Source organism: Onychostoma macrolepis, chromosome 13 (assembly GCF_012432095.1).
Source record: "Onychostoma macrolepis isolate SWU-2019 chromosome 13, ASM1243209v1, whole genome shotgun sequence".
NCBI classification, from domain to species: Eukaryota; Metazoa; Chordata; class Actinopteri; order Cypriniformes; family Cyprinidae; genus Onychostoma; species Onychostoma macrolepis.
The window spans coordinates 21,259,583-21,275,744 of record NC_081167.1 but is presented as its reverse complement, the minus strand read 5'-3'; the positions used below and the strand labels follow the sequence as shown (position 1 = coordinate 21,275,744).

Sequence of the window (16,162 nt, the reverse complement as noted above, 5' to 3'; positions counted from 1 at the left end):
ATCTTTCACTTACAGATGTTTTAATCATATATCTATTTGAAATAAATATTGCTTAAAAAGGAAATAGTCTAAATGTCCCGGAAACGATTCTACTTGGGGGCGCAACATTCCAGACGTTCAGAATGAATCAAAGAATGAATGCATGAGGACTTTTAGACTCTCAACTTTTACATAACATAACCCGCAACCCCTGCCTACCTTTCTACATACTGGGTCTGTCATAAGTGCCTTTTAAAAGCACCGTTAGCAACACAGGAGACACGTGAAATAAAGCTGCTGGCGGGACACCTCGCAATGCGTCGGCTCACTAAAGAGGATCTGAAGACCCTGGAAGTAGATCTTAAAAACTACTTTCCACAGTCGCTGCAGGTTTGACAGCGTTTATTGAGTTAATAAAGTAGCTCACTTTGCAATGGTCATGTTTGTTACCCTTAAAATTCATAGAATTCTCTACACGCTAATTAACTGTCACTGATAGCAGTAAGTCATTATTTGTGGCGCTTTAATGTTCTGTAGGCTTTTGCAAACATTTAATATAAGGTATTTTTTTTTTGTACTGAATATATACAGGTATATGGATATATTGTTCAACTCAACAGGAATGGACAGAGAGCTGATCCTGTTAGTGTGCTTGTTGACCAGTGGCCAGAGTTCAGAGTTTTACTTTTTAAACCAGAATTCCGTGAGGTATCAGGAATATTGCGAAATATAAATGCTTGGTTGAATGTTTCACAGTGATTTGAGAGATTTAACAATCCATTTATTTATTTAATTTTAGAAGGGAGACCTTTTCAAAGACTTGACTGTGTTTTCAAAAAACGATGTCTACCTCAGAGACCTGCTGACACATTCAGATGTCATTGATTGGAAGATTTTGATTTGCTTGGGTACTTGCATCTCCCTTTTGTTAGTTTTTTTTTTTTCTTCTTCTTTTCATTAGTATGAATCCCTGAAAATCTTTAAGGTCTCAAACACCTGTGCCTTTTTAAACTGTCTTAAGCCGCAGAGCTTCATCATGAGAAGATCCTGGAAGTCGTGGCAAGAAACAGAGATGTACCTATGAAAAAAGAAGCTGTGTGCTACATGCTGGTTCTTCGGGATCCATCAAAACTCTTATATGTTGATAGGTGATGTATATGAACTGTAATCATTAACATCACACTTCAGACACCATTTTATGACGGGTCATAGTTTAAGCCAAGCTACATTGCGGTAATATGTCACTGACTACAAGCACTGTAGCTGAAACATGTAACTTAGTAATGGCTGTTCATTGTATTCACCTTTTAACACCCTGGTGGTCTTTTTATGTCTTTTACATTTTGAATTTTTTGCAGTGCATGTTGTCTGAAAAAACAATAGTGGACATGATTACATAATAGTAAATGGTTTTAAAAAATCAACAATTTCTGTGGTACAGTCTAAAAAAAAGCCACGATAAAGTAGTCTTTGAAAATGCAAAACCTAATAATATTGCATCTGAATGAATATATTGAGAATGAGAATATTTGTATTATATAGAAATAAATTGTGCATAATTTAGAGGTGAATATTGTCTAATACTATGAAATCTCCTCAAAATATTTAAGATAATGCAGTACATTCATTTCATTAAAAAAAAAGTTATGTTTATTTAATTTTAATTTTTTTCCCCCCACAGTTCATCACTGAAGCTGTCTTCTCTCAATGAGTCTCATCTTGAGCTAGTCAACCGTAGCTGGAAGTTTGGCTGTGAAGATAGCAAACTAATGATTAAGAATATGATTTTGAACTTCCCCTCTTGTTGTGTCCTGGACTCAAACGATCAACCGGTAGCATGGATTTTAACTTATGCTTCCTGTGCATTGGGAATGCTGTACACACTTCCAGAACACAGAGGAAAAGGCTATGCAAAAGCACTGGTCACCATTATGTCAAAGAGACTCCACTCTCAGGGTTATCCGGTGTACTGTTTTATAGAGGAAGAGAACCATTTATCCTACAGCCTCTTCACAAGCCTGGGTTTCACAGAAGAACCGGATTACAGGGCAGCCTGGTTTGTCTTTAATGACTTGTAAGTGGGTCCCATCAGAGCAGCCAATCACAATTGTTAAGCTTCTGTCTGAGAAGCTATATAGAGTTATGTACAATCTGTTTTTTTTTACTTTTAAAGATGTCCACAAGGCCACCATCAACAACAAAAATAATTAATTTATTTGAATAAATCCATTAATAAAATGTGTAACACACAACTGTTTATTTTTTGTATCAAATATAAAACATATACAGTCGAGCTACACATTGTGTAGCATCAGCTAGATTTGTTATACTAGTTAAAGGCATCTTATTTTTCTGCATATTCTTCTAGTCGAAGCAGCCATTTCTCCCAGAATGGCAAAATCCGCTCCGAGTTCAGGAAGTGAGCATGTGCAGGTGATCCATCTTTGTAGGCCACCACAATTAAGCCGTTTTCTACCTGTACATAAATGACATAAGATGGAAGACTTACAATGAAGAATACATGTATGCATTTAACAGATGCTTTTATCCAAAGCAACTTATAAAAGAGGAACAAAAGCAATTTGTCAAACAGCCAATAATAATCATAATATAGAATGCCTGGTTTATTTGACAGGTAGATTAGGAAGCAAGCTAGAGAAGAAAAGAAAACTTCAACAATCCATTTGTAAAACCTAATATTACAATCCAGCACTGATGATCCTTACACAAATGGTCAGACAAAAATGTATCCACCAGTAATTAACACGTGACCACTTATGAACGGGTTTTGAGGACAGCCATTTCATGACTACACAAATTACCATTCAAAAGTTTGGGGTCGGTAAGATTTAAAAATACAGTAAAGGTGTCAAATATTTTTACAATTTCAAAGAACTATCTACTGTAATATATTTTGAAATGTAATTTAGTCTTGTGATAGCAAAGTTGAATTTTCAGCAGCCATTACTTCAGTCTTCAGTGTCACATGATCCTTCAGAAATCATTCTAATATGCTGATTTGGTGCCCAAGAAACATTTCTAATTATTAGCAAAACTGAAAATAGTTGTGCTGCTTCATATTTCTGTTTTTTTTTTTTTTTTCAGAATTCTACATTAGAAATGCATTTTCTTTCACATTTGATCAATTTAATGCATACTTGCTAAATAAAAGTATTAATTTCTCTTACTGACCCTAAACATTTGTACAGTAGTTTTTGTATTAACTTCGGATTTTAATACCAGGTGTAAAATGTGTCAGAGTGATGTTTACCTGGTAGTTGTAGTTGTGGTCACTGTTCAAAGCTCCAATGTATGCAGCTATTTGTAATGGATTGTCGTAAGTGTGGCGAAGGGAGGGCTTAGGCTTCTCTGAGGTCTTCCAGTCAATGACACACAGTGAACCTCTGTATGAAAGATGATAAGATTTAAAATTCAACATGACAAACATACATACACACACACACACACACACATATACAGTCATGGCCAAAAACATCGCCACCCTTGCAATTCTGTCGGGGTTCTGTGTGAAATTGTATCAGATTTGACTTTTCTTCTGTTTTTTTTTTTGTGTGTGTTGTTCCAATGCAAACAAAAAAAAAAAATAAACGTGAGTACCAAAACATTTGCAACTGCAAACGTTTTCTGAGAGAAGGGTTGCTTTTTCTGACAGAATTGCAAGGGTGCCAATATTTTTGGCCATGACTGTATATGTATGTGTGTGTGTGTGTGTGTATAAATAAACACATTCATTCAGGCTATACATTCAAAAGTGTATATGACTTTTTGATTTAACAAAATGAATCTCACCTGTATTCGGCAACACAATCTACAATGCCAAGGTACCGTAATGCAGAGTGATCCACAACACTCTCAATAGCTCTCACTCCTGTTATATCATTCAACACATTAGATACACTCTCTATATATCCGGACACCTCTGCTGGACTCTCATGGTCCTCCTTAGAAGGGGTTTCCTGGGTGAAAGTGTCCTCAATGGTAGCATGGAACAGCTTTCCTTGTCTGAAAATGTCTAAAACATCACACAGATGAATTAGAAGGTGTTATTCTTTTAAAAAGCAATAATGAAAGAAAAATAATTATTCTTACTCGAGCTGTATTCTCGAAACCCTTCCTCTCCGAGTTCAGCTATCATCCTTCTCTTCCACCTTTCCAGGTAAAAGGCTTGGTCAGGAGGCATGGTCTTCTGAAGGATTCGGGTCACACTGGGTATAGATGTCTTATTAGGGTCTCTCTTTAATGTTATACGAGCCAAAGGTCCCGGCAGATACTCCGACTGACCTTTGGCCTCATTTAACAGTGGATGCAGGTTTTTAGGTACTTTGGGCTGTTGTGAAGTCGGCCTGGATCTTATTATAGGTCCGTACAGCTGACAGTCCTCATCCTCGATGCTATTAGGGGTCTGGGAGCTGGTTTTTGACGACAACACCTCTCGCACCAGAGATGAGTACCGCTCTGTGTCCACTGTGCTGTACTGACTCACCTTTTTGCGTGCTCGCCATTGACAGCTGGTTGAAAAGTTATCCACACGCGAGAACTGACCAGAGGGGAAGCCTATTGATCTCACACACTTGCATTGTATCACCAGCTTCAATACTTGCATTGTAATCCCCATACGTGATGTTCTTATCCTGTTTCTGTAGTAATTGTTGCGGCTATTTGCACATGCTTTGGAAAACGGACAGATAAATTAAAATAAATAAACCCAAAAGTTTTGGAGTGGATTAGCGATCATGAGGTTGTTGTTGCATTCCGGTTTCAAATGAAGCGCAATTTGAACTGGATCTACTGGGGAATTATGGGAATTGTAGTTCGAACTGCATCGAAAATACGTTTAACACGTTCCCATAAACACAATTTCCCACAATGCAACTTTTTAAAAATAGCCTAGATTTTTATTGACAGCCAGAGCATAAATTATGTATAAATATATATGTAGGCTCACATTTCCAAATAAAACAGTTGTATTGAAATCACTCGAAACCTTTCAACATGTTACTACCACCTGGTGGTCAAAACTCTAGGCAACTCTACACAATAGCTTCTCAAACGTCATAACATATAGTTAATATAGTCTTTAAATATTTTTGTAGGTTTGTAAATTGTGTATGTAATAAGTTTTTTTCTCTCTCTCTTTCTCTTTTCACGGGGTTTCGTCAAAATTCAACCGATTAAAGTTTTGAAGACTTTTATTTTGACGTGCTGCCAGAAAATTATTCGAGCCGGATGTGAACAGTGACAGGCGAAAGTGGAGAGTGAAGAGCAGCGAGCTGTTGAAAAGTTAAAAGTACAGTTTAATGCACAACCCAGAGACGATAAAATAAGCGAAAGATTTTCTAAACATGACATCTATCTCAGAAGATGATAAGGAGAAGGTAAGTGTTGTCACATCTCTCTATTGTAAAGATAAAGTTTATTAATTGATGTTTTAAGCAGTCATTTTGCTCGGTTGCATACTAACCGCCCAGCTCTGTTTGGACTTTATAGTGAGTAATCATACGCTTGTCACACTCACTCATAGCATTAACTCTTTACTAGCTGTTCCTCAATAATAACTACAAAACAGGATTAAAATAGTCTTCGTATCATATCTATCTATCTATATATCTATCTGTCTATAATTATATTGTTTTATTTGTCAGTGTTATTATGCTTTAGTGATATTGGCCAATATGTTAGCTATATTTGTTTTGTAGTTGTATTGTACTTGCTGTTCTCTTTTCTGCAGAAATGATTTGAGGAAATTTCTCTTTTTCTGAACTCTTTTCCAAACTACTGTTACAGTTTGTGGGATAGGTGACTGAATAAGGTTTCTTTACTAACATGGTTTTTGAACAGAGCTCGTGTGTTCAAAAGCATAGACAGCAGAATAAAATATTTTAGCATTTTTTTCCACCGGGACTGTTCAGACAGACTCTACATGACATAACTATAGTTTTCAGTCTTTGTTTGAAGCTCTCTTCTTGATTTGACACACGATGATTAAGTTTTCAACAAATTATGTTTTTATATAGGTGCGCTCTGTATCAGTCGACTTGAACAATGATGCATCTCTCCTCATTGATATCCCTGATGCCCTCTGTGAACGTGACAAAGTCAAATTTACCGTCCACACCAAGGTGAGACAACAGATCAAACTTATACTCCTTCAAAAAAGTCAGTAACTTGCACACATTCCTGTATTTCATACTGTAACTTACCATGGTCTATAGTAGTGGAGGACAGCACATCTTTGACTCATGGTGTCGATTTGTTCTTCACTTCCTCACAGACTACGCTTAGTTCCTTTCAGAAGCCGGATTTTTCTGTGCCACGACAGCATGAAGATTTCATCTGGCTTCATGACACAATCGTGGAGACTGAGGAATATGCTGGCCTCATTGTAAGTTAAAACCCATATTCATATCGTCTAGATTTATGAAAGCTCATCATCAGCAACAGGCATTCTGTCGGCCAACATGGAAACCACAAACTTTCTCTACTGACCATCAGTCTGCATTGTAGACTGTAGGAATAGCTAAATGTCTTGCATTTACCATATTCCTTAGATTCCTCCTGCCCCACCAAAACCTGACTTTGAGGGTCCCCGGGAGAAGATGCATAAATTGGGAGAGGGGGAATCGAGCATGACAAAGGAGGAATATACCAAAATGAAGCAGGAACTTGAGGCGTGAGTTTAAATCTAAATTTAATTTTTATATTTTTCCTCTTTCTTGCACATCGGTTGACATGTATACATTTAAAACATTGTATCCTTGCAGGGAATATCTTGCTGTTTTTAAGAAGACTGTGCAGGTTCATGAAGTTTTTCTTCAGAGACTCTCCTCTCACCCCAACTTCAGAAAGGACAGAAACTTCCAGATATTCCTGGAATATGACCAGGATGTGAGTCTTCCGTTTTGTCTTGGCCAGTCCTATTCTTCCCAGACCAGGAAACAGAGAGACAGTGAGAGGGACTGTTGGCACTGCTCATTTCCTGAAGAAGCTGCAATGTTGGCAGTTTATACACAAATGGAGAGAGAGAGTGGAGGATGAGTGCAGAAGATATAGGGGGAGGAGATGAGAGGATATTACACTTCCTGCTTAGTTCAGCGCAAAAACTGAAGTCAGAAGTCTCTGACTGGACAACTGTTTTTTGCTGATTCATATATACACATATATATATAGTATATATTTAAATATAGAAAAAGTCTCTTTAAACTCAGCCATAAGCCTTAAGTCTTGTATTGCACTGATAAGTGTCAGTTATACTGATAACAAAGACAAGTGACCTCCTTGGATCTCAGCCAGTGGTGATAAAGAGTGCGCACTTTATCTGCCTTCTGATTGGTTCATAGTGTTCTTGACTCTGTAATCCTCTTCTCATTTGTTGTTTAGCTCAGCGTGAGGAGGAAAAATGCCAAGGAAATGTTTGGAGGGTTCTTTAAGAACATGGTAAAGAGTGCCGATGAGGTCCTCATCTCAGGGGTCAAGGTCAGTGTGCCAATCAACTCTCTGTGGGTGTGTTTTTATTGATATCAACACAAGGCAGCAGTGTTCTGCCTCATGTCATGATATGTCAGTTTTTTAACTTCCTTTTTGCAGGAGGTTGATGAGTTTTTTGAACAGGAGAAGACTTTTCTGTTGGATTATTCCATTAAAATCAAAGATGCCACTGCTAAGGCTGAGAAAATGACGCGTTCACACAAAAGTGAGACCATTTCATCCAAATGAATTAACTGGCTGCAAGTATTTTGGCTCTTTGACATTCTTATTCACAAAAAGATTTTCTTTCTTTTCTAAGATGTTGCTGATGATTATAACCACATTTCTGGGGCTCTGAACAGCATTGCTGCAGACAACAACTCTGCCTTTAAAAAGTGAGAAATATGTTATATTTCATATTGCTTGCAGTAAAAACAACATTTAGCGAAGAACAGTAATAAATGTATGATTCGTTAAAGGGCATACTTAATTGATATGCAAGTGAAACTAGCTCCTTAGTATAGTTAGTAGTTGTTAACAGTCAGTTCTGTTGTATAGCCTTTGGCCTTTCTGGCTAAAAAAAGTTGTCATTTGGATTTAAATAAGCAAATAATAAAGAGTCAGTGTTTCTGGTATGTTGTATGTTTGGCAACAGTTTTTTTTTTTATTAACCCTAACTGATGCAGTGTGTAGCTTTTTATTTCTCAATCAACCATGTTGGAAGACACACCCATGTCCATATTACAGGATGACAATGTCGAGATTCATTGGGCACAAATTGTGAAATAGGGGTTCAGTGAGCATGAGGAATCATTTTCACGTATGAATTGGCAACCACTGAAAGTTTTTGGGATGTGCTGGAGACGACTTTACAGTGTGCTTTGACTCCAAAAATGAATGCAACTCTTGATGGAAATAATGTTGTGATGCATAACAATTTCACAACAAAAGTACAGTATCAAATCTGAAGGTCCAATGAAATCATTCACAATTTGAACCTGGTGAATCCTGACAACAGTAATTCAAACAACAACAGTAATTTTAAACAAATGTTTTTTTACTAAATCTTTCTTCTCCTTCCAGGCACTTAGAAAAATGTGCTGAAGTGTTTGAAAAGCTTAGAGTGAGTATCTGTATAGGATCTATCTTACCAACCTAATTTTTATTTACTTTTATAGGATCATAAGTGTGTGTGTTTTGCAGAAATTGGAAGACAGGGGGGCATCGGATCAAGACCTCAAGCTGACAGAATTGTTGAGATACTACACAAGGGACATCCAGGCTGCTAAGGTGACACCTTCCTGTTTATTTCAGTTGTGTAACACTACATTGATTTCATACATTGGAATGTATAATTCAACCAAATGTATTAGATTGTAATGTGGAAAATTCACATTTTTACCCACCAGACCTGTGTGGTGAATGTCCCAGTTTTACCAGCTGCCTAGGTTTTTTACCAGTCAATGAAACATGTACATTGTTCTTCAAGTGCACGTTACTCATTCTAACAGCAACAGAATTTATTTTTTATCTAAAACATATACTCTTGCTTTGCCTGCAACTGTTTAAAAAGTACCCGCATTTGGCTGACCACCCTGGGTCATTGTTCACTAACGACACTTAACAACAGTCGATTTATCCTGATTATAGGTTGAGGAATAACGCATTCTTTTCCTTCCTTCAGGACCTGTTGTATAGACGTGCACGGGCACTTGCTGATTATGAGAACTCCAATAAAGCTCTTGACAAGGCTCGTCTGAAGGGCAAGGACATCGCACAGGCTGAGGAAAACCAGAAGCAGTGTCTGCAGAAGTTTGACAAGCTCTCCGAGTCTGGCAAGAAAGGTGTTGTACAATCGAAACTTAATTTTATTTAACTGTCAAATAACCTTGGTTAATTACTCTGATGATCTGAGTTTATAGTATATGAAGAGTTAAGATGGTGATTATAGCTCTTGGCTAAAAGATTGTAGGTTTACATCCTGCAAAGAGCTATCTGTGAACTATTACAATTGTGTCTGGCAAATTTGAAAAATCAACAAAGTGGTTTAATTATCAGTTTTGGGTGAACCCTTCCTTACTTACTAACATTGATTCTTTTATTTGTAGAGCTCACCAGCTTCAAGGCGAGACGTGTGGTAGCCTTCCGTAAGAACTTGATTGAGATGACTGAGCTGGAAATAAAACATGCCAAGGTGAGGAGGTTGAAGTGTTGTATGCAGGGCCGCATTAAGACCTCACTGGGCCCCGGGGCTATGACTTACTGTAGCCCCCCCCATCACAAAAATTATATATAGCTTCAAAATAAGATTTTTACCCTATCAACATTTTTGATGCACTGAAATTTCATAATTCTTGTTACTAATTACAATATCACAAAAAATAATACTAGCCTAAGTAAAACCAAGCTTACTTAAGACAAGTAAACAGTCATGAATGACAAAAGAACAAAGATACATAAATCGACCTACTTGAAAAACTTAAAGCACTGAATAAAAAACATTATATTGTGTAAAGTAAATGTACAAATAGACTGAATGGTCTTCACTGTATAAATTCAATATAGATTAATTCTTATTTTACAAAAGTGATTCAGTCAAGGACATGGAGTGATTTTCTTTCTGATGTTTGATTCACATTATTGACACAAATGGCAACAGCAGCTATATCAGGCTGCTTTCGAGGAATAGTTCACCTAAAAATTAAAATTCTGTTGTTTTTCTTAACCTGTATGAGTTTCCTTCTGCTGTTGAAGGCAAAAGAATATATTGGGAACAATGTTGGTAACCAAACAGCTGCTGCATGACTTTCATAGTATGAAAAAAAAAGTCAATGGGGCCCAGAAACCTTCTTGTTATGAACATTCTTCAAAATATCTTCTTTTATGTTGAGGTTAGCAAAGAAATTCATACAGGTTCAGAATAACTCGAGGCTGAGTAAATGATGACAGTATTTTAATTTTTGGGTGATCTATCCCTTTAAAATCTCATCATACAATGCCAGGAACTCACATAGCCTACTACACTTCACATGCATGCTTTATCTTTAACTATAATGTTCATGAAAGACACAAATGACTGTTTACGAGGATACTCGCATATTGACTCGTAACCATATTTGAACGCTCAAGGCGCGAAAAAGAACTCAAGTTTAGGAAGGTGCTTAACGCGCCGCGCGTTTTTAGGCTGTAACGCGTGCATTTGCCAAAATAAATTCTGCCCGCTTCTTATTGTCCCTGAACAGTTACATTTGTTTTAAACCACAATGTTTAAAATGAGTTTAAATGATAAGCTAACATCATGACGCTAAACGATTGACATATTTCTACCGGATTATTTCTCAACCCAAAAGCGAATATAGGCCCATAGAGGTTGTTCAAATACAACAAGCAATAAACATCCATCAAGTTAATAATCAAACTAACCTAAAATCTGTGGCAACGATGACGCTATGTTTTTATCTACTCCATGTGTCCGGTCCACTTGCTGTTCCACAACTTCCACTCCATCATCAGCTTTAGTAAAATAGTCTGATAGCTGGGAATTTTACTGACTAACTCGTGTTTTTCCCCTCTCTCCTTATTTTAATTTGATTTTATTTTTTGAATAGTTGACACTTTTACTTTTTGAAGATTGTTCTTTGCATGAGATTACGCCAGAACGAAGCGAAGAGAGAGATGAGTGCGCACGCAGCGGTCACCTGATAGATAGGCTACACAGGTCTTTCAAAAGCAATATATAAAATAAATGCATTTGATTGGTAAAACAAATTCAAACGTGACGTTTCAATTTCTAATGTTACTGCAATGAAATTTATGGAAAAGCTCCACTAAATAATAGCGCTAATAAGTGGGGGGCGTGGTGGGGCTTTGGCGATCGGCGCTACCAATGATGACCAGTCAATCTTCTCCAAAGCCAATCACGGGCCCCCTCCTTGCTCGGGCCCGGGGCTTCAGCCCCGCCTAGCCCAATGGTTAATGCGGCCCTGGTTGTATGTATCATTACGTTTACTCTGCAGTGTTCAGGTTCTCATGGAAAACCTGGTAATATGAGAGAATTTTAAAAATGTGCTTTCCAGGACTGGAAATGTCTATATTTAAATTTTCTATATTGAATATAAACTTGCGTTCAATAGATCGGGGTCAGTAAGATTCTCTTTTAAAAGAAATGAATAGCGCAATGGCGCTATATATCGGGGTGCTGCCTACAAGGCTATCAGTGCTGACATATAGCGCCATTGCGCTATAGGCGTCCCAAGTTTGAATCCTGGTTTGTGGACCCTCTCTTTCTCCCCCACTTCGCTTCCTGTCATTACTACTGTCCTGTCAGAATAAAGGCCAAAAATAAAATCTTAATAATTTTTTTTTATTCAGCTACGATTTTATCAAAAGGAGAAGTACTTCAAATAAATGCAGCTTCTTTTTTTTTTTTTTTACTTTCCTTTTATCAAAGAATCCTGGATCATGTGACACCGAAGGCTGGAGTAATGGCTGCCGAAAATTCAGCTTTGCCATGCCATCACAGGAATAAACTGCTTTTTAAAATATATTAAAAATTAAGATGCTAATAATATTTCACTAGACTGTTTAAATGAAGCCCAAATAAAATGTATTTGTAGACCAAATAAATACATCCTTGGTAAACATAACATAAAAAAAATTTAATTTGTAACAAACTTTTTACAAACCTTAAGCACCCTTATAGTAAACATGGAAAGTCATGGAAATTCAGTGGTTAATGGGCATGAAAACCTTGATATTTTTTTTTTTTAGTGTGATTTGGCCCAACACGTTAACTCTCTTCCATGTGTTCTCTCTCTCTTCTCTCTGTTGTTCTCTCTTCTGTACACTCACTACAGAACAGCGTGTCCCTTCTGCAGGGCAGCATTGAGATCCTCAATAGCAACTGACCCACACGATGAGGTCACTGGATCATCTTGAGCTCCTTGTGTTGTTACCAACCCATTAGAGGGAAACCTGAATGCACCTACTTCAGATGTCTTAAATGTGGTTCAGTAACCTCTCCAAAACGTGAAAAAGAGCCACTACCAGCAATGTCTCTACCATGTTTACACTCTGTCTCGTTGTTTTTTTCTCTCTCATGCCTCATTTACTGCCGATATCTTGCCACCAAACTGAGGGCAGTGAACATGACATCACCCAAAAGCTCTCCCATTAATTTGAATTATCAATAACAATGTGTGTTAGCATCCTTTTCTTTTTTAAGTATTCCAAGTTTTGCAAGATGAGGTGTTTTAGCTAGGATTGTGCAGACTGATATAAATCACCACAGTGACAGAAGAAGAAAAAGTGCATAATTTCAGCGATTTTCTGTTGTTTTGATTATGACTGCAATTTTGTTCCTTTAAATGTGATTTATCTGCTTTTTGCTTTCACACTAGAAAGCTGATGCATACTAATCATGAACTATTACATAAACTGACGTGTGACAACAAACAGAGCAGTATAAAGTGTTACATGACATGAAATACTTCAGATATATTTCTTTATAACATTTTTCTGTTTAGTCAAGATTTAACCGTCACGGATTACTAGATTAAAATGTAAGCACCAAGAAAATGTTGACATTAATTACGATCAAATACTTTCAAATTACCCAAAACAGCACTTTTCGTATTGAATCTGTTTATTTTTGTTTTAAGTTGTAGACTCACTCATTTGGTGTGTGTGGGTGAATTGCACAAGTGTCAATTTTCAGTTACTATTAGTAGTTTGTGGAATCCAGAGTTTTTTATGGTAAAGATTACACAGCCATGAATAAGATTGTGCTTCCATATATGTGTAAACAAGAAACTGTTTCCCTCAAGTGAGCTGCATGTTTTTCCTGAACTCCTCCTTTTCTGAAGACTGAAGTCAGATTCTTTTGTGAAAAATGCCACCGATTTAAGTTTTAGTTCATTTAGTTTCATAATTAGCCTTTACATCCTTTCACTATTAAATATAAATCAGCATTCCTTATTCAAATGTATTTTTTTACTTGACTAAATGTTTTCTCTAGATGTTGTTACTAACAGTGTAAGATTTGCTACATTTAAATTGGACCAAAATATGTTTAAGGTTTGGTTTGATGTAAGACCACAAAAAGATGTAACTTTACTGATTATGGAGATTATGTTTTGTAAAAGCACTATTACAATCATGTCTCAGAGAAGACAATTTTTATAAATGATTGTATAGATTAAAAAGGTTTTTCATATGAACTATCATCATTTTTATGAAAGCTTGCAATAATGAAAATAAATATGCCCTGCTTTCCCATTTTGTGGCTTTTTGTCTTTTTTTAACCTGTTTTTGAGATGAGATATATCAGTTACTAAGGGTTTGAATATGTTCTTTTTCCACCAGAGGGTAGCAGTGATTATGAATTTCAATGACGTGTCACTTATTGATTGCTTGCTGTGAGAAGTGCTAAATATCAGATATCATATTAAGACACACTCTTGCAGCTAAAAAGAAGCAATAGCTCTTTACCAGTGGCTTTTGGGGAAGCTTTATAATATTTAATAGATTCTCTCACAGCTTGAAATCAATTAATGGAATGAACAGACACATCAACTGCATTGATTTCCTTTTTGCCAAAAGCACACTGATTGATGTTTTTTTTTCCCCCAGTGTCTTCCTCCTTCCTTTCATTTGGAGCTGGAGTTGCTGTCAACATTTTGGCTGTAGGGCTCAGTACATTATCCACTGATTCATGTTTTTCTGTCGATGAGAAGAGGAACTGGTTGCTTCTCCATTCTGATTATATTTCCCTGTCATTGGCCTCTAAACTTCAGGTCTTCTGACCGTAACTCAGACCTCATGACCCACTCATGAGCTACTCTTCCCAGAGACATAACTATCTGCCTGTTGATGAAAGTATTTGTTTCGTCATGAAAGGGTTTTCAGCAACATGCTGGCTGTGATGCCACTAAATGGTGACATTATGGTTATAGGGGAGGGGCTTAATCCGTTTTAATAGCTGGGCCTGTTTTTCCATTAAGCTGGTCATGGTGGTGTAGTGATGTAATGTAATGTGACTCATCATGACTGGCCAAACATCTATGTGCTGATGCAAGAATGTAAGAATTTGATGGCAGACCAACACGTCATACTCTGCCAAAAAAACAAAAAGCTTAATTTGTTAAATCAATGATGAGGGAAGCTGGACTCTCAGACAAGTTGGAAAATGTCATCGCAGTCAGGATGTGGGTCAGCTCTCCCAAACCACACAATAGATGTGGTTGATGTCAGCAGTTGAGGTGGAAATCTTGTGGTTTTGCATTTATATGTATAATATTTGTACATAAGTGTAGAGTTCCTCATCTACTGTATATCTGGGGGCTATCCAGTGATGTGATCAGATGTGGACTTCGATGAGTAACTTTATGGTCTTGTTTTTCTTTTCTTTTTTACTATCCACCATTTAAAGTATTTTTGTGTTTTGACCCTGGAGAATAACTGGAACCGTGAACACCAAACACATGCAATACACACCAAACCATGTGTCCATTTTACCAGACCCTATCTATCTATACACATACAATGTTAAAAGACCTTTTCCACAACACTGTAAAAAGTATAAGTTTGGCTTTTAAAGTAACATACACAGCTAAAAGCCTGTCTGTAGTACTTGATTCTGATCAGTAATGACATTTAGTGCTCAAATATTTTTTGTATAATACCTCTTAACTGGTAATCAGTTAAGAGAAAAAAGGCAGATGTGTTTGCCAGAATAATTCTATAATAATACAGTAAAAATGTGAACGTATTTACAGACTGTTTACAAAACAACAAAAACATTTTAATCTGGTAAATCCTACAGCCTTTTCTGCTTAAAGGTCAAGGCCAAGCTGCTACTAATATCTGGTTTGTACTTTTAACATATACTAACAACCACTACAGTAACATAGGTGGTAAAGAAAAAGCCACAGGATGAAGCAAAGTTAATTGCAAATAACCTTTAAGCTGTGGTAAATAATAATCTGCAAACTATGGTGCATACAGTGTCATACACACAAACACAAAACACCATCATGGTAACACATTGCACTAAAATAATGCAATAAACATTCATTAACAACACGAGTTGTAACATATAATCCTAATATACATAACTGATATTTGATACCGATCACAAAACATAATAATCTAAACAAAATACCATCAAATATGAAGTGTCACCCAGAGAATACTGTCATTTTGCGGGTTTTTATTTATAAACTGTACATTCATCAGTATTTTGCTGTAAAATTACATTAAATGTAAGGTTAAATCTATTGCAATTTTTCCCTGTATAGTAAGAGAACTTAATGTTACAAATTAAAGTGGGTTTTTTGTTGTTTTTTTCTGTAGCATTTTTACTGTGTAGTTTCACGTCTTTTATGTCACTTAGCAGTGAACACATAATAAAATAATTTCAACAGGAATTTAGTGTCCATTTATTTATTTGGATAGAAGTTCAATAAAAATGAGAATAATGTCAGTCTGTCCTTCATAATACAAAAGCAACCGATCAGGACCCTAACAGGAAGTGTAAAGGCTGAATGTACGTTCTCCCTTACATACAATACAAAGTTGAGCCGCTGAAACAGAAATATAAGACGTTAAGTGGGTCATCCAATACAATTCCACCCACTTTCCAGTCATACTAGACTTTCATTATGTTCTTACAATGCCATTAAATCTTTATATACTTCTG

The 16,162-nt window shown here is 36.6% G+C and overlaps 3 protein-coding genes across 3 annotated transcripts; 2 read left to right on the top strand and 1 right to left on the bottom strand.

Annotated features, from left to right (window-relative positions):
* The first annotated feature begins 60 nt into the window (after nucleotides 1–60).
* si:dkey-76k16.6 (uncharacterized protein LOC566817 homolog) lies at nucleotides 61–2,231 on the top strand. The gene is made up of 5 exons (XM_058795094.1): nucleotides 61–369; nucleotides 571–687; nucleotides 779–887; nucleotides 1,001–1,127; nucleotides 1,661–2,231. Exons 1-5 carry the CDS (start codon nucleotides 295–297, stop codon nucleotides 2,055–2,057), a joined length of 825 nt encoding a protein of 274 aa, XP_058651077.1. The 5' UTR covers nucleotides 61–294; the 3' UTR covers nucleotides 2,058–2,231.
* On the bottom strand, nucleotides 2,220–4,898 carry mgme1 (mitochondrial genome maintenance exonuclease 1). Its single transcript, XM_058795088.1, has 4 exons — nucleotides 4,090–4,898; nucleotides 3,790–4,012; nucleotides 3,251–3,383; nucleotides 2,220–2,455 (listed from the first exon to the last, which is right to left on the bottom strand). The coding sequence occupies exons 1-4, from the start codon at nucleotides 4,613–4,615 to the stop codon at nucleotides 2,324–2,326; spliced, it is 1,014 nt and encodes a 337-aa protein (XP_058651071.1). The 5' UTR covers nucleotides 4,616–4,898; the 3' UTR covers nucleotides 2,220–2,323.
* A 146-nt stretch (nucleotides 4,899–5,044) lies between these two features.
* Nucleotides 5,045–13,740, top strand: snx5 (sorting nexin 5). The gene is made up of 13 exons (XM_058795081.1): nucleotides 5,045–5,375; nucleotides 6,015–6,119; nucleotides 6,272–6,382; nucleotides 6,549–6,670; nucleotides 6,762–6,885; nucleotides 7,378–7,473; nucleotides 7,585–7,690; nucleotides 7,784–7,859; nucleotides 8,548–8,587; nucleotides 8,668–8,754; nucleotides 9,149–9,308; nucleotides 9,573–9,658; nucleotides 12,321–13,740. Exons 1-13 carry the CDS (start codon nucleotides 5,343–5,345, stop codon nucleotides 12,369–12,371), a joined length of 1,197 nt encoding a protein of 398 aa, XP_058651064.1. The 5' UTR covers nucleotides 5,045–5,342; the 3' UTR covers nucleotides 12,372–13,740.
* Nucleotides 13,741–16,162: the final 2,422 nt, after the last annotated feature.